Source organism: Eretmochelys imbricata, chromosome 19 (genome assembly GCF_965152235.1).
Source record: "Eretmochelys imbricata isolate rEreImb1 chromosome 19, rEreImb1.hap1, whole genome shotgun sequence".
In the NCBI taxonomy this organism is placed as follows: Eukaryota; Metazoa; Chordata; order Testudines; family Cheloniidae; genus Eretmochelys; species Eretmochelys imbricata.
Window position 1 is genome coordinate 15385149 of NC_135590.1, and position 18626 is coordinate 15403774.

The 18626-nt window shown below is 42.3% G+C and overlaps 1 protein-coding gene and 2 non-coding genes across 10 annotated transcripts in view; all 3 read right to left on the reverse strand.

The window, feature by feature from the left end:
- Positions 1-18626, reverse strand: part of PUM1 (pumilio RNA binding family member 1) — a 131348-nt gene that overhangs the window by 19029 nt on the left and 93693 nt on the right. For all 8 annotated transcript variants that reach the window (XM_077837704.1, XM_077837699.1, XM_077837703.1 and 5 more), the window contains 5 exons: positions 16994-17145; positions 10105-10243; positions 8324-8467; positions 6826-7122; positions 5794-6030 (listed from right to left, as the gene is read on the reverse strand). In XM_077837704.1, coding sequence (XP_077693830.1) covers positions 5794-6030; positions 6826-7122; positions 8324-8467; positions 10105-10243; positions 16994-17145 — 969 coding nt within the window. The remainder of the gene's footprint in view (positions 1-5793; positions 6031-6825; positions 7123-8323; positions 8468-10104; positions 10244-16993; positions 17146-18626) is intronic.
- LOC144277414 (small nucleolar RNA SNORD103/SNORD85) lies at positions 8132-8221 on the reverse strand. Its single transcript, XR_013348447.1, has one exon. It is a non-coding gene; the product is annotated as a small nucleolar RNA SNORD103/SNORD85 (small nucleolar RNA).
- LOC144277412 (small nucleolar RNA SNORD103/SNORD85) lies at positions 11942-12015 on the reverse strand. Its single transcript, XR_013348445.1, has one exon. It is a non-coding gene; the product is annotated as a small nucleolar RNA SNORD103/SNORD85 (small nucleolar RNA).

Here is an 18626-nt window from a genome sequence, read left to right on the forward strand (position 1 = left end):
TACTCCTTGTTCTGTCATCAGCTACCACTGAGAACAGTCTAGATACATCCTCTTTCAAACCCCCTTTCAGGTAGTTGAAAGCAGCTATCAAATCCCCTCTCATTCTTCTCTTCCGCAGACTAAACAATCCCAGTTCTCTCAGCCTCTCCTCATAAGTCATGTGTTCCAGTCCCCTAATCATTTTTGTTGCCCTCCGCCGGACTTTTTCCAATTTTTCCAAATCCTTCTTGTAGTGTGGGGCCCAAAACTGGACACAGTACTCCAGATGAGGCCTCACCGATGTTGAATAGAGGGGAATGATCACGTATCTCGATCTGCTGGCAATGCCCCTACTTATAAAGCCCAAAATGCCATTGGCCTTCTTGGCAACAAGGGCACATCGTTGACTCATATCCAGCTTCTCGTCCACTGTAACCCCTAGGTCCTTTTCTGAAGAACTGCTACCGAGCCATTCGGTCCCTAGTCTGTAGCGGTGCATGGGATTCTTCCGTCCTAAGTGCAGGACTCTGCACTTGTCCTTGTTGAACCTCATCAGATTTCTTTTGGACCAATCCTCCAATTTGTCTAGGGCCCTCTCTATCCTATCCCTACCCTCCAGCGTATCTACCACTCCTCCTAGTTTAGTGTCATCTGCAAACTTGCTGAGGGTGCAATCCTCACCATCCTCCAGATCATTTATGAAGAAGATATTGAACGAAACCGGCCCCAGGACCGACCCTTGGGGCACTCCACTTGATACCGGCTGCCAACTAGACATGGAGCCTTTGACCGCTACCTGTTGAGCCTGACAATCTAGCCAACTTTCTATCCACCTTATAGTCCATTCATCCAGCCCATACTTCTTTAACTTGCTGGCAAGAATACTGTGGGAGACAGTGTCAAAAGCTTTGCTAAAGTCAAGGAACAACACGTCCACTGCTTTCCCCATATCATCCACAGAGCCAGTTATCTCGTCATAGAAGGCAATTAGATTAGTCAGGCATGACTTGCCCTTGGTGAATCCATGCTGACTGTTCCAGATCACTTTCCTCTCCTCTAAGTGTTTCAGAATTGATTCCTTGAGGACCTGCTCCATGATTTTTCCAGGGACTGAGGTGAGGCTGACTGGCCTGTAGTTCCCAGGATCATCCTCCTTCCTTTTTTTTTTTTTTTAAAAGATGGCCACTACCTTAGCCTTTTTCCAGTCGTCCGGGACCTCCCCTGATCGCAATGAGTTTTCAAAGATAATGGCCAATGGCTCTGCAACCACATCTGCCAACTCCTTTAGCACCCTCGGATGCAACGCATTCGGCCCCACTGACTTGTGCACGTCCAGCTTTTCTAAATAGTCCCTAACCATATCCCTAAGTTGGATAGACTTTTAGGGCCAGAGGGGCCCATTATAATTCTCTAGTCTGACCCCTGGTGTAGCATGGGCCGGAGCCTGCATTGAGTCCAGGCTTGTCGTATAAATGACAGGTTTAGGATGGTTTTATCTCCTTGAGCAAGGCAGAGGGCCTGGCTGAGGCTTGCTCAATTTGGGGTTGGAGTGAGAAGAGATGGCTCATTCAGAATGCCTGGCTTGGGTAAGAGGGAATCAACAGACAGGGAGTGCAAGACAACAGCTTCTGTATCCTGGTTTTGGGTAGTGGGGAGATCTGAGACAGAAGCAGCTATCCCAACACTGACTTTGCTGAACCAGTCAAGTCACTTCCCACTTCAGGCAGGAAACTTTTTGCTGGGTTTCTCCTCAGTGCATGGTGAGGGGACTCAGGTGTTAATCTGATGGCACTGTTTTATTCAAGAGCCAGCCAGAGAGGTACTGAGGTGGTGAATTCAAGGTGCTCCAGAGCTGTGCAAGGGAGGGCACAGGCCTCTGGAGCAGCAAAGTGACAGTTGCAGCCATGCTGCTCTAACTGTTCCTGGAAGCAGCACTTGGGGATTGCGTCACCTGCAGGGTCTCCAGGCTGCTCGGAATGGGGGAACTGCTGGAATGAAAGCTATTCCCAGCAGAAGGGCGATGAAAAGAAAACTCTCTGAGAAACAGCCAGCTATGACTCTCACAAAGGGAGACACTGAACTTGGGCTAGTGGGTGATATACAGTGGTTGTCCACTAGAGGGCACCTACATCCTGTTTAAAAAGAAAAGGAGTTTTCAAACCAAAATGCCTTGCAAACTGCAAGGAAGGGCAGGATTACCCAGCAGTAACGCCATACCAGCTGATTAACACTTCTCATTGGTGATCTTTCTGTACGATCTACTGCAGAGCCCTGAAGCATGCCACTAACTGCAGCAGAACACAGGGCACTAAACCCATTAACTCAGATTAAGGTAGGGCGTGAACTTCAAGCAAAATATCCACTCCTGACTAACTCTCTGTGTAGATACCCTTACTCTGGAATAAAAGCATCCAAACAGGGATTTAATCTGGGTAGTTTATCAGGAATAACTCTCAATGAAGAAAAACCCTAAGGATTCAACAACTTTCTAAGCACCTCTTTTCCCCAACCCTGCAAAGGAGAGATCACCCATGCATTGCATGTCTACGTTATAGCCTCTCATTATGTGCTACAAGAATTTAAATAGCAAAGTTTCCACCAAGAGCCACAACATTTAAGACTTCAAAATTTGACCCCTGTCTCTCCTACATATCTGCAAGAATCAATATGTTCTGCAATGGAATTTGAGAAGTTAGAAGAAAAAAAAATATTTTGTGCAACCTAAGGCAACAGCAGAAACACTACTGGAGAGAGACTGTGTATGTATACTGAACTAAAATCCATGGAGGGTAGCGTTACAATAATATATTTATCTTGCCTATGCAAATTTTGTACTTTCGAGTTGTGATATAATCATCTCACTCAGGGTCTCCCTCTTGCAGTCTCTCTTTGTAGGCTATTTCAAGAACTGCTTATCTGCAGTTCGCGGTACTTGGTACTGCCCAAATAACTCTCAAGATTACAATGCCAGAAAGAACCAGCTTGGTTAAATATAAGCCATATTTCACAGCTATGATATAATCAGACAACTGAAAGAACTGGGATGAATCTTCCTGGTTTGTACAGCACTCAGTAATAGAGAATACATCACTTCCCAGTTAAAAGACCATAGCCATGACACGGCTAAGGGCATGTCTACACTACAAACTTAAGTCGACCCATGTTAGGTCCACGTACAGCCACCGCAGCAATTATTTAACTTCCTTCTTTTGGTGGTGCATGTCCTCACCACGAGCGCTTCCGCTGACTTAAGAGAGGCAGTGTGGGGGGCTGAGAGCCAAGGCTCTTAGCTCTGTGTAGCTCCCCACTGGGAACTCGGCAGCCCCTGGGGCTCTTGGCTCCCTGCTGGGAACACAGCAGCTGTCTGGGCTCCGAGCTGGGAGCTCCATGCCAGGAGCCCAGGCAGCAGCTGGGCTCCCAGTAGGGAGCTGGGAGCTTCAGTGCACCTGGGCTACTGGCCAGGAGCTGGGACCCTGGCCAGCAGTGAGCAGCTGGGCTCTCACTGGAGCCCTCCACCTGCCCCAGGGTGACAGCCCAAACTGTGAGTGGCTTTCTTGTCAATTTCATGGCTCCATACCTCTTGAGGAGGTGGAGTTACTAGGTTGGTGTAGTAGGACACTTACATCAGCAGGAGTCAGGCTATAGTGTAGACACTGACATAATTAGGTCGACCTACCTTAATTCGACCCAACTCTGTACTGAAGACCAGGGCTAAATAGACCAGGACAAACCTGGAACAACTTGTACACCATTTAACCAATAGGACTGCTGATTCTAAATAAAATCAAACCTCAACCTTATCTACCACCATCTCATTGTGGTCCTGAAACAAAGTTGCTTGCAAGAACTTGACTTTTCTTCAAGTTGATACATTGGTAGAACTTTATTCTACACCAGGTTTCTTCGATCCCTCTTTTGCAAACTGATTAGGAACGGGTGGTTTAATAATCCCTTATAACTGGCCCAGCTGTCTTTTAAATCTTCACTGAGTGAGAGTTCCTTCCTCTCCCCATCAGAAACTAGTTCCAATATTAAGCTCTAAAGGGGATGAGACCAGACTCTGCACTAAGTCAAGATGATGAATCTAGTGTTATCAGATGATGATTAAAACATCCCCAAACTCAAAGTGAACTGGGCATTCACAAACATGACGAGAGCTTTCACTATAGCGTGAAATCCCAAAGCCCCATTCTGCACTCATTGCATGATAGACTTGTGGAAGAAGCTCACTTAATTAACACCCAAATTGAGTTTGCATTAAAAAAAAAAATCAAACCAAATTAAAAAAATCTAAATGGCTAACAAACAAATGTTACTGAGAACAGCCATAGGCAGGGAGAGCAATTATCTGCAAGGGAACTGCTCTTAAATCTGCTCTTGCGTCAGACTCTGTTTCTAGACAGTCGATCTTTAGCTCCTATTTTAATGTTTTGTACTGATTTTACTGTGGGACATTTAGCTTCAGTCTGATGAGCACCCAACTATACAAAATAAAATCTACAAACTTTCCAAATATATTCAACCCCTGGAAAGCTCCAGGTTATACCAACTCCTCTCTCTCACATCGAAACTCACCTTCAGGGCTACTGTATCATAACCCCACTGCACTCAAAGTCTCATATTCTACACTGATATGCCATTAAATACTGAATACAATGCTCATGTAGACCAGGAATGTGCTACACGCTGATACACACAAACTAAATTACAAGTAGGAGATATGCATGATAGACTCGTGGAAGGTGATCACTTAATTTCAACACCCTGGTGTTGAAAGGTGCCTGTAATGGGAGATCTGTTCTAAATATTTAGGAGATTTGCCAATCTGGATGTGTGTTCATATGAAGAGTCAAAAACAAGGTAATAACCTGAATATTGAATAATTTCCTATTTTGTACAACACATTATAATGAAAAACCAGTTAGTTACCAGTCCCCCTGAATCACTCTAGAGGAGTGAATTCTCTCATGTGGGAAGGCAGTGCTTACAAGCCCATCATTCACATATGAACACATGCATTAGTTTAGTATATTATTATGAATTTTAGTCCAACAATTTTCTGTATATTTTTGTACATTCAATGTCTACAACTCATTTCATTTCAATCTTTTCTAAGAACAATTTAAAAAGGCTAGTTGTTTTTAATGACATTTCTTACAAATTATTTAAGTCCTGGTTGGCCAGGGATGTCTTCGTATAGCAATATACTAAACTCAACGTCCAACTATGAATTTTCTTTTGATAGGCCACATCAATGTGAAATTTTCATCAACTGAACAGCTACACCTTACACAGCATAAAACTAATGCTGCTCTGGAAATTGCTATGTTTGGTATAAACTATGAGATTGCCTTAACCTACTAATTCCTTATTCAAAAATCTTTAACCTACAGGTTAAAGGATAGCTTAAAACATCTAAAAAGGTTATGGGTCAAGCCTACCTGCTCTTTTTTTTTTTTTTTTAAATAAATAATGCTGGACACTTTTATTGTGCTTTTCTTCCATGCACTCAAAATGCTTTAGGAAGGGAGTTGAGTATTACCCACAGTTTAGAGACAGGAAACTGGGACACCGAAACTTGCATAAAATGAGAGTGAATCACTGGAAAAGCCAGGACTAGAACCCAGCTCTTTCAACTGCCCCTTCAGAGTTCTGTCTGGTGTGTGAAAGTAGCAGGTCTGCCATAAAAATACCAGGTGTGGATGATTCCCAGAGTGTGCTTATCTTACCTAAATAATTAAACAGTAGTTTAATTCTCAGCATGGAGAAAGAGTTCACCAGTAATTATTTCCATGTTGGGATAATATTCCTTACCCAGGTTTAAGCTTGAAGAGGATCCATGTGAAGATAAGGAAGGTGGTGGAGTCTGCGAATGGCCAGGTCCTTGACTAGGAAGAGGCATACCAACAGGCCCAGGAGAGGAGGAAAATCCAAGGCCGTTATAAAAACTGTGTCCAATAGGCGTCAAACTGCTGGATGTCCTCTTGTACAGGTCACTGCTCCCTGTAAGGGAGTCTCGGCGGGAGCCACTGCCAGTGTTAGAGTTTGCAACTGAAATGGGAGAGAATAAAACTAAATGAAATTTACAAACCATTCAGGGTGATGGGAGTGTTGAGAAGTATGTAATAAACAGAAAAATGCACCTGTGTTCACTTTAACTGCTTGGCACAGGACTCCTCTTTTCATAAGTTAATGGGAATTGTGTATATGCACCTCCTGGCATAATCAGTCCCTAGAACTGTTTCCATCAATGCAAAGAGGCTGCCTGGCCCAATGCCAAGTTTGTTTAATAGAGTTTGTTGATCTAATATCTCTAATACACTACCCATGAAAAAGGATTTTACTGAAAAACACTGACAGCTCTTGGAATTAGTAGGGGCCCAACAATGTAGCTTGTTCAGCCTCAAGTGATGAGGGTTTGTGTCACCCTTGACTGAGTCTATTCGGACCATCAGGCATGGATGGGCTGTGGATGGAAACATTGTTCAGCCACGGGAGAGGTCAGCCTCATGGGCAACAGGATGATGAAGAACTTCCCCGAAAGAGCATTACAGTATTAACACAGGAATTGCCAGATTGGATCAGATCAAGCCTCCATCTAGCTCAAACTCCTTTCTCAGAGTGAACAATACCAGATGCTTTGGAGGAAGGTAAAAGAACCCTGTAAAGACACAATTAGAACCTGTCTAATAAGGGAAATGTCTATCTAGCCCATGGCAGTTAGTTGGCATAAGCCCTAAAAAAGAAGGGTTGTATCAGCCTGGGCCTTCTCTAATTGATACTCAACAAGCACATTCAGCTTGTTCCGAGCTGTTCCATCTCCAGCAGACCAGGTAACATGCCTACCTGCAGTTCCAAAACCTCCCAGGGCAGATCCCAGCGTGGCACCGAGAGAGCTGCTGCTTCCAAAGCCAAGGGAAGTGTTGGCAGCCTGGGCGGAGCCCTGAGAAAAGAGTGAGCTGCTCTGGGAATTGCTGCTCAGAGAGTTGTTGCCATAAAATGAGCTGGATGCCAGGTTGTTGGTGGGCTGCTGCTGGGGTTGGGGCTGAGGCTGCTGAGTTCCTAGAGGGCGAAATGGTCCATTTGTTGTTCCTGCCAGACCACCAGCTGCACCATTGGCTGAAGCTGCAGCTGCTGCAACCGCTGTAGAAAAGCAATTAAACAATATAGTCTAAAACAATCCATGTTGGGGCTTAGAACTAGCAGGTATCATTTATTTACTACTGATTTTATTTACTACTCTTCCCTCTGGGTGATACTCACTCCTATGCAGGGAGTTGTCACAAAACATACACATTTTCCACTTAAGCAGCACGCAGTGCTGCACAGGCCTTGTGTTGATCTTCTGTCTCGTTACACAGCTATGGTTTGAAATCACTTCAGTTGTGCTACGAACACTGAATGTTTCTTTTTTCCAGATAGTTTGTCAGTGTCTTGCTCATTTGCTGGCCTGCAACAGTATCCCCTCATAGCTCTGTGACACCTGGTCACTGTATTTGGGTGTGTCTCTTTTTCAAGATAATCACCATTTGTGGAGGATTAAGCAAAAGGTAGCAAAAGCAAACACAATCTGCTTCCAAGCTAAATTTTAAAGGGACAACTGTAGCTTGAATTAAATTTAAATTCTGTAAAAACTGAAGGCCAATAGGAATATGTCCACCTAATTAAAAACATCCAATAAAAACAAATAATATTCCCCTGACATGCGTGAAACCCCAAACATGTAGTACTAAGGATCTGACAATCAAAATGATTTTGATTTTTAATAATCTAAGGTATTAAGTAACATTAGCCAACGTTGTTAACACAACATTAATGCTGAGAGTTTCCTTTAGAAATGAGTTATTTTATGATTAGGGAACGTTTCCTTCCACTCTTCGATCATTTAAAGCTGTACGAAGAGATCTGGCTCAAACCTCCCCATAACACCTCCCAAAATATCCTAATAAAAAAAACCCCCAAACACAGTAATCCAAAAAATAACCCTGGGAAATTTCAGTTAAAAAAGGTGACTGAGCATGGTAAATTATTATAATGGAAACTGTTTCAAAATCTTCATTTTAGTAGGTGCCACCAGGTACTGTTGATAATATCAGAATTTTGCAAAGTGGTGCCAAAGGCTATTCTATGCTCACTCTTCAGTTATGTATTTTGAGGCTCAGCCCACAGAGTACAGAGAAAGTTCTCAGCAGCAATCCCTGTAATGGATCTCAGTGAGGGCAAGTGTGTCATCATTGCCAGAACATCTACAGCAGAGTGCACAATCATCATTCACAGAATTGTCCCCATCTTCCACATGGATGGGACAGATTTTCACACATGTTTCTAGCTATCTGGAACTTACCTGCTTGCGCTGCTGAGGAACTGATGATGACAGGAGCAGGGGCTACCAAACGCACAGGGGCCCCCAAGCCATTCCTAGCCCCTGCATTCACCACCAGGGCACCCGTTTGGTCATAGTATGCTGCAGGAGCCAGCATAGGATAACCTAAGAATACAGAGACAAATTAACGTATGCAACTAAGCCATCTACCACCAGGAGCTACTGACATTTCAGATTATTTCAAGAGAAGCTCTGATTACAGCTACAGGACATTTTCAAATGTAAATAGGTGAAAAATTGCATAAATTCTGCTTCTGCATGTGTACACTGTTCCACAGTTCAGACTAAGGGGGCGTAAATAGCTGTGTGCACTGAAGTGCTGAGCTGTAACTCCTCCATGTGGATGCTGCATGTGCAAACTCAAACGTGCTGAGTTCACACTAAAGTAGTCCTACCAGCACAACTTATTTCCCTTCCCTTACAGGAATAAGCTATACATGTGTAAGGTGCCTTTTATACCACTACACCGGTGTCCACACTGGTGAGGGTGGGGGCAGCTATACCGCTTTACTACACCATTGTGCACACACACGAACACTCCATTATAAAGCTTGGCTGACGCAGAATATCCCAACATCTGATCACGAAGAGGGGCTGCTGATACACATTGTCAATCACTGCCCTCCCAAAGTCAAGGGCCAGATTGTCAAGAAAGGGCAACTCCCATTTAGATGCCTCACCCAAGTGACTAGATTTTCAGAAGTGCTTAACATTTCTCAATGGAGGCTGAGCCCTTTTGAAAATTTGGCCCAAGTAGTATTAATAATGCCCAATTTGAGGCTACCTATAAATCAAACACACCTTGCAACATGCATGTTACCTTTCACTCTATAATCAAAATAAAGCCTTCTACAGTTACACTCAAAGTCATATGAAGGCCTATACCCATATGGAATTCCCAAGCAAGAGACTTCAGGCTGACAAGTTATAGAATATTCACTTAACCTAACTCTGACCAACCAGACATACTTATATCCCTTTAGCATGTCAATAATGGCCTGTATACTTTACAATACTGCAGTTTATAGGACAAGAGAGTTTGTAACAGTCTTGTGGGTCACAGCTAATGTTATGGGAGCTCATCTTCTGCAGACCTTGGTGTTCTGGACAGCGAGGCTGCCTGCATGTGCCCCCACAGGAACAACTATTGGGAAGTGATGATGTAGGTTGCTGAGGAAGAAAGATGTCAGCCTACCCAGGCTCCACAAAAGACCCAATACAGTGGAAGACTAAATTCTCAGCTGATCGTGACCATCTTCCTCATTGGCTTCCATGGTACAAACAGAAACAGTTGTGACAAACTACATTAGACAACTTAATTTATTGTAATTATTATATTTAAAACCACTAGCGTCTACATAAAATCGTGGGCGTATTATATGAGGGTGAAATCCTAGCTCCATTACAGTCGATGGGGGTTTTGCTACTCACTTTATTGTGGCCAGGATTTCACCCAATGCAAAGATCCATAAAGATACAATAGATACCCAAAACTTGAAATTTCAACAGAAGTCATTAATTCCTTCAAACAGCCAAGCTACCGAACGTATTCTCTTCTGACTTTATCGTAAGAGTAAGAGTATTTAACCTGTATCCGAAGTGAAGCAGGACAGGAGATAACATTTCTTTTCACCTTTGACAACAGGATTTAAACCATCAGAAAGCATGGCTGGTTCAAAGAATATTAGTAGTAGTTTATCTAGTGTGCTCCTTTGTTTAATGGGCACTGACAGAGTCCATACCTGGCATCCCTGCTGCCAGACCTTGTCCAAAAGCAAGAGCAGAGTTTACTGCTGCAGCTGCCACGAGTGGATCAGTCTGCTGTCCCTGCTGGTTCTGATTTGGAGTCAAAGGACGCTGACTGGCTCCTCCACGGAGAACCTGAGTGAAAAACAGGATCATTGACTAGTCTGTCTGCTTTGAAACTAGTGTATAAGTCAAAATAACTGAAAACATTTCTACAACTTTCATGAACAATCTATTTAAGAAGTTTATGCAGTGTTGTTTTGGCCATGAATACAGCCCAGGATATTAGAGAAGCAAGGTGGGTGAGGTAATGTCTTTTATTGGACCAACTTCTGTTGGTGAGAGAGACAAGCTTTCAATGAAGCTTTCAGGTCACCTGAAGAAGAGTCCTGTGTAAACTGAAAAGCTTGCCTCTCTCACCAACAGAAGTTGGTTCCATAAAAGATTATCTCACCCACCTTGTCTCTCTAGTTAAGTGTACAGCTTCCTATGCACTATGACAGGGATTCTCAAACTTAATTGTACCACGACCCCTTTCTGACAACAAAAATTACTTCACGACCCCAGGATGGTGGACTGAAGCCTGAACCCGCTGAGCCTCATGGCCCAGAACGGGGGGCCAAAGTCCGAGCCCCATCACCCCGTGCGGGGGAAGTGGGTGGGGAGGAGAAGCCAAAGGGCTTCAGCCCCAGGCAGGAGGCCTGTAACCCTTTCAGCCCCAGGTGGTGGGGCTCGGGCTTCAGCCCTGGGCCCCAACAAGTCTAAGCCAGCCCTGGTGACCCCACTAAAATGGTGTCGCGATCCACTTTGGGGTCCTGACCCACAGTTTGAGAACCGCTGTGCTATGACAAATGTGTGACAATTAGTGTAGTTTTTTTTCTCTCTATTCTTAGTGGACTATGCTCTCAGTTACAAAGTCTTATACACACTGAAGTATTAAACTCAGAAGACCTGATGTCAAAATGGGTACAAATGCTTTCATGATACCTAAAGATGCCCCTGTCAGGTTTACTGGACCTGACCTGGGAAAATTTCACCCACTAACCTTTTCATTCCTGTTTCCATACATCTCTAACTTACACCATTCTAAACAAATCTTTAAGAAACAGTCACTGCTCCTGGAAAAAGATGGTTATTGGTATTTGCCCTTTGAAAATAACACATCTGGCTACTGATGTGCAGAGACGACACTTAAAGCTTACCAACTTGAGCAGAAATGAAGAAACACTCAGTTTAGTTCTCATAGGCTAGTGAGACATGGTGGCTTGGCTTGAGTTTTTCCAAGCTGTAGACCCATCTGTGAAACAGTGACCCCTTCAATAACAAGACCACACAATGACTTTTACATGTAGCCCTTGCAGTTAAAGTGTGTGATGCACTAACTGCTCTGCAGTTTATCCAGGAAAGCCTGCTACTTCCAGTGATTATGAAAAGGTGTGCACCCACTTGTGAGTTCAGCCTATTAAAAGCTGTCACGTGGTGCCACGCACGTTAGACATTTTACAACAACAGATCACACAGAAAGGTGTCTCCTGCCCGCCTCCCTCAAAGTTATTAGAAGCAAATATTTACTTGGCGCACCAAAAGAGAGAAGAGTGTAGTTAACAGATTTTCACAAACACTCAACTCACCCCCAGTCTAAGTGGTTTCAACAACTGCAGTGAACTGATGAGCACACACAATGCTGGTGCAATATACTGAACATTCATAATGAAGGACATGTCACAGCAAGTGAAATATTGGTGTTTTTATGAATCTGCCATCCTCTTTGGGATGTCCCAAGCAAGAACGAGAAAGTATCCATATACATCATTCTAGCAGGTTTCCAAAAGTGCTGGCTCAGCTCTCCGACGTTCTCATTACCGAACAGCGTTCTCAGTGAGGGCAAGTGGATCATCATCGCCACACTTTTGGAAACCACTAAAGCACAGAGGAATCAGGGCAAAACTGGTATTTTTAAATGAAAAGCTAGGTTTCCCAAACAAGTTCTGAAAAAATCACAGCAACATGTGAGCAGCACTTCTTCAAAGTGCGCATCTGGGAGGATTTCCCTCAGAAATGCAGGGTGTGTCTCATGGGGGAAGAAAGGTTTGCGTTTAAAATATATACACACATTTTTAAGTCTAAAGCACTTTGGCCACTTTTGGGGCTGTAAAAATAATGACAGATACTACAGGTTATCTATGATACATGGTTTTTGAACCAGCCAATAACCACTCCAAAAGCCATTTCACATATACCTGATTTACAGGGTGCAGGACCCCACTCTGAATGCCAAGCCTAAAGTGGCAAGTCTGTCACACTTCGTTTCTTCTGCTTTACCAGTGCCTGCATTTCTTGGTGTAAGTGTGGAAGCTCAATTCAACCACGCATGTTGGTGACTTGCCAGGTGCAGACGTTTGAAGATTGACTTTGTCGTCAGGAAGCAAAAATTGCCCTTCTCATAACTGGTCCAGAATCAATGGAGTGAAAGAGTATTGCTTTATTTTATCTGGAAGGGCTTTAAGATGGTACAAAGCATTTGTTTCTGGTTCTAGCAGTTCTAAAGACAGCAGCTGCTAAGTCCAGATGCTAGCTATATAGTGGAGAAGATGGCATGTAGAAAGAGCACGTAAGGTCCAGTAACTCTCAACATGCAAGAGCTAAAAAGCAAATGCTTTATGTCACTGCAAAGATGGTACCTCTCTGATTTCCAGCAGTATAACAGATTTATTTTGTTTCTAGCCCTGAAGAATCATTAGATACTGGTTGTTAAACTATGTTCTCCCTGACTTGGTGTTTCGATTAGCAGTGGGTTTTCAGCATTAGTTCTGAACTAAATATAGCAGGTTCAAGCCTCAAAGACGTCTAACTTGCAATCTCTGGATATGTGCACAAGTTTTAGGTAAATACATCTGAGAGGGTCGATGCAGAGCTTGAAATTCAGATTAGCATGCATTTCTGAGGTATAAAATGAGAGGGGCAGAGACTATTCTTACTCATGTCATGATGGTAAGGAGGACTAAGGTAAGGTAAGGTAAGGTAAGGTAAGGAGGTCTGCTGCAGTTTCCACGGTATGCATCCGATGAAGTGAGCTGTAGCTCACAAAAGCTCATGCTCAAATAAATTGGTTAGTCTCTAAGGTGCCACAAGTCCTCCTTTTCTTTTTATAAACAAAGGAACTGTGGTGCCACCAGCAGCCCTTTTATCATCCATCTTGAGCTGGGAGAGTTTAGCAACAATGGAATAATTTATTATAACATTAATCTGGAAGTTATTTTTGAAACAGAAAATACTGAGTTGAATATTAAGTTAACTTTCTGGATTTCCATACAGATGCAGACTATTTATGATGCATTTTTACTTTGCTATAGTGAAAAACCACCTTAAGTAACACAATTTAACTATCGTTCCACATCACATTATATCAGTACTTTCAGAGTCATTTTCATTTTCCACTCTCACATGCTTGTAGGGACTAATTTAGCACTCACCTGATCTACATCTAATAAGGGTTGTTACTATTAATAAAATATGCATTTTAAAGAGCTAATATGTACTTAACTAATATTAATAGCTTAGCTAAGTTAGTAAGAGTTTTCAAAATATTCTAACTCTCTTTATAGTTCAAGTCTTGCTGCATTAAAATGGATATTAATATGCATTTTTATGACAAATGACTTGTAATACTGGAACAGAACAATGGTCCATCTCTCTGACAACGACCAAATATAGTGGCTTCAGAGAAGATATAAGCCGCATTATATATCTTATTTGCAATATTATCATGGGGAAATTTCTTCTGATTCCAGCTGGTGATCCGCTCAGTAGTTGGTCCTCATTACTGCTGCACACACTAATTTCTATAAGCATTGGTTAAATCACAAAAGTATTTGCCTCCATATTGTCCTGCAGTAGAGTTTCAGAGGCTAATTTTATGCTGATGTAAAAATGATTTCATTTTATTCATTTTGAACTTCTACTTCTTAAATGCTTTATACTCCTTGTTGTAGTGCAGATAGAGGACAAAAAAACCAAAAACCAAAAAAAAAACCCCAAACAACCTGGCTGGCCTTTTCCATATTGCATCGCCTCTCACATTCCTCCTTTCCATCTAGTTTTTTTCCCCTAAGTGGCCTTAATTTGGTTTGAATTAACTCATTTCCAAAGTGAATTAAACTAAATTAAATTAAGGTCATTTTAACTTTAATTAACAGAGTTCACAAAGGGGTTCAATGTGGTTTAACTAATCTACTTTAATACCTTTAGGTAACCCGGAATAATTTTTCTGAGTGTCCCTGTGTAGACAAGCCCTTAGAGTCTCCATAAATACTTACTAAAAGACCTAAGGGATCCAGACTGTTATGGCCTATCATCTGAACTCTCATACACTTCTATAAGGGATTTTCAGCTCTTAAAAACCCTCGTAAGAGAGGAATGAAACACACAAAAAGTAATGTTTAGGAAATACCAAATTTGTGATACAGATCAATGTAAGTCATAAGTAAGGATAAGATGATGTCACGAATTCCGTGATCTTCAGAGACCTCCATGACATTTTCCACTTCAGCCCCAGCCACCCCGAGAGGAGGCTCCAGAGCCTCCGGGCACTGCTGGGACGGGGGGACCCCAGAGCTCCAGCCGCTGAGGCTGCATTGGAGGCCCGTGGAGCTGCCTGCTGCAGCAGCGGGTGCTGGAAACCCCTTAGCCAGCAGCAGGGACTGGGTTCTGTTCCTACCCCAATCCCTGGGCTTCAATCATCTGCTGGCCAACCCAACCATTATTTTAAGTAAAAGTCACTGACAGGTCACAGGCTTCCATGAATTTTTGTATATTGCCTGCAACCTGTCTGTGACTTTTTCTAAAAATAACTGACAAAATCTTAACCTTAGTCATAAGAAAAGTTAAAGCCAAGGCAACGGAGCTCTCCCTTTGTGCCTAGGTATTGCAGGCATCTGAGCTTGAGGATTTACAAGCATGGCAACTTTGCCATTGGCAGCAAAAGCACTTTTTAATCGTGACACACATTTGGTGAAGATACATTTACATGTGTTGCATTACAGTAGCATCTCAAGGTCCTTTGTGTTAGACGCTACACAGACATATAACCAGAAATAGTGCCTGCCCCACAGAGATTACAATCTAAATAACCAAACTTGGTGCTAATAGTGTTGTGAAAGATCTTAAAATTTGCTCCATGTTTGGGTTCTTTGGGATCCTACATTTTCAGAACATATTTGCCTCTATGTCACGGCTAGAGTTTCTGCAAACAGGCATGCAAGAGCCACCTTGATTTGCGCAGTGCTGCTGCCATCTGAAAATGTGAACAAGGAAGAAGGAAGAGCAGCAAACTTCAAGGTTCTTTTGCTTCAGATACTGGGAAATGGGAATGTTAGTAGGTTTATTTTGTTTTTGAAACATTACAGTGAATGAAGGGGAGAGGGGAGGACAGATAATACACAAGTCTAAGAATATTTGTATTTTTTTAAACTGGGCAAATGTTGAAGCAACCCACATTTGCACAGAAAGAAATCTCATCCCTCCTTCTCAGATGGAAAAGGGGTTGAGTATGAGGTGGGAAATGCATCAGTATGAAAAAAATGTGCTAAGATTAAGCTGCTTCCATCATATTAAAACTGGTTTCAGAGTAACAGCCGTGTTAGTCTGTATTCGCAAAAAGAAAAGGAGTACTTGTGGCACCTTAGAGACTAACCAATTTATTTGAGCATGAGCTTTCGTGAGCTACAGCTCACTTCATCAGATGCATACCGTGGAAACTGCAGCAGACTTTATATATACACAGAGAATATGAAACAATACCTCCTCCCACCCCACTGTCCTGCTGGTAATAGCTTATCTAAAGTAATCTTCAGGTTAGGCCATTTCCAGCACAAATCCAGGTTTTCTCACCCTCCACCCCCCACACACAAATTCACTCTCCTGCTGGTGATAGCCTATCCAAAGTGACAACTCTTTACACAATGTGCATGATAATCAAGTTAGGCCATTTCCTGCACAAATCAAGGTTCTCTCACTCCCTCACCCCCCTCCAAAAACCCATCCCCATACACACACAAACTCACTCTCCTGCTGGTAATAGCTCATCCAAACTGACCACTCTCCAAGTTTAAATCCAAGTTAAACCAGAACATCTGGGGGGAAGGGGGTAGGAAAAAACAAGAGGAAATAGGCTACCTTGCATAATGACTTAGCCACTCCCAGTCTCTATTTAAGCCTAAATTAATAGTATCCAATTTGCAAATGAATTTATAGCTTCAGAGCTGTAGATAGTCAATAGCAACAGAGCTATGGCTATTGCTATGTGATGGAAACATCTTATTCCTAATGCAATTTTTTCACACAAATGCCTTTTCCCCATTAAACCTGCTTTGCATAATTTTAATTCTCATTCATAGATTTCTTTTTGCTGCAATATATTCACTTTTTAAAAACTACTTTGCTTAAACTTGCCAACAGCTGTCCCCTATCTCCTTTATGTGTTGGAATTGAAATAAGTTCTAACACTTCTATTCTACTGTTCTGCTAGTTACAACTTCCAACAGGGGTTCAGCCAGATATCTGAAGCAGCAAGAAGCTATTTTTAAATTTCCTCCTTTCACTGCTGACTGGTTTTGATTTGGCAGCAAATAATGTTGTGCAAAAGAGACCATCACTGCCAGACCGCATACAGGAAACTCCAAAACACAGAAAGAACGGTATGATCCCAAATGGTTACTTTACAGGTAATACTTTCTCCTCTATTCTACAGAGGCCAAGGTCTTTTGAATCTACTGAGTCTCACATATGTTCATGTGTTGTCACTGGAAATAGCAATTCTTTAACATATATGAGCATACTTATGTAAATCCCAGGTACCAACTGTACCTGCAAGACACTGCCACTTACCTGTTGTTGTCCCTGTTGGGTCTGTTGAGTGGTTTGCTGATTTGCTGAGTTAGTTGCAGCGGCAGCTGCTGCAGCTTGCTGTTGGAAAAGACTGGCAGGATAAACTCCCCAGGGAGTAACTCCATAGTACTGATGAGGGACTACTGCAGGCCCTAAAATGCCAAAGGAGGATTCAGTCAACTTCTATAGTAAACAAGACCTGCTCAACAGTAAGCCATGACCAAAAATGCCTGCACACATCACACTTGATTCAACAAAGCCTATTTTAAAGGTGACCTGTAAAGGATTTCAAAAGCACTGATGCTCAGGGGTGTAGTCCAGGACAAATGGAATTTACTCATTTCTCATTTGGAGAATATGGAGTTTAGTTGAAGTTACTTTACCCAGTTCTTGCTTTTTAACTACTACACCACAGATTGGGCTAGTGCCAATTTTTATTCCTTTATCACAACATAAAAATAGGGCTGGATGTTTTTTCTTTGGCTTGTTCTTTGCTTTTTATATACCAGGCATGTCAACATTTAGCAGGAATCTCAAGTGATTTTTATTGTGAGCTCCAACGCAGTAACTGAAGGTGCTGCTGATGAACCTTTAACAAAGGCATCTTTTCTCCAAAACAGAACGGTTAAGCTATAGGTGTGAACACTGTTTTACAACATAGTTAACAAAAAGTCGCTTCTGCTCTCAAGACTCCTGTGGTGTCTGTCATTGAGCTCTCCAGTCACCAGGGAGATTTTTCCAACCTAGAGAACCCCCGGATTTCCCATGTAAAAACAAGCAGAATCAAAAAACAAAACAAAACCAAAACCCCTTTCAGGCCTTTTTTATACAACACATAAACCTGTAATAAAAAAGGATTAAAGGGCACAGGTCCCACTTTTAACATTTTGTATGTCACATTTCAGAGAGAATGAACGATCAACAGAATTGTGAATTTTCATGTGGGTTGTGTCAATTTCCAGGACTCTCGGTTATTTTAATTCTGGCCTGGCTTAGCCTCTTTCCTTAAAAGTTTACCCAAAGAAGACTGGTGTACAATCAATCAGATGAGAAATCTGTACGCTGCACTTCCTGGTAGAATGCATCCCATCCAGTACAATAGCGTTTGGAAGCAATAGAATATTTTATGTCTGCTTCGTGTCTTTTGGAGAGATCAGCTGAAGGTTAAAATCTTCTAATTTCTACCTTTTTCAAAACCAATGCAAAGCCTGAGGGCTAAATTACTCACTGTTGCAGTGAAAATGACTTTAAATTGGAATGTGCTTGTCTGAATGAAATACAAGACTAAATTTTACATCAGATCCGCTCTCCACTGTAGCAGAGATGTGTATTTACTATGCTCAGACAGAACGCTCGCCTTCTAACAGAGGAATCAGAGTAGCAGCTATGTTAGTCTGTATTTGCAAAAAGAAAAGGAGGACTAGTGGCACCTTAGAGACTAACCAATTTATTTGAGCATAAGCTTTCATGAGCTACAGCTCACTTCATCGGATGCATTCAGTGGAAAATACAGTGAGGAGATTTATATACACACACAACATGAAAAAATGGTTGTTATCATACACACTGTATGATGGACTACACAAAGATGGACTACAAGCCGTCAGGAACAGTATCCCCGATAATGTCACGG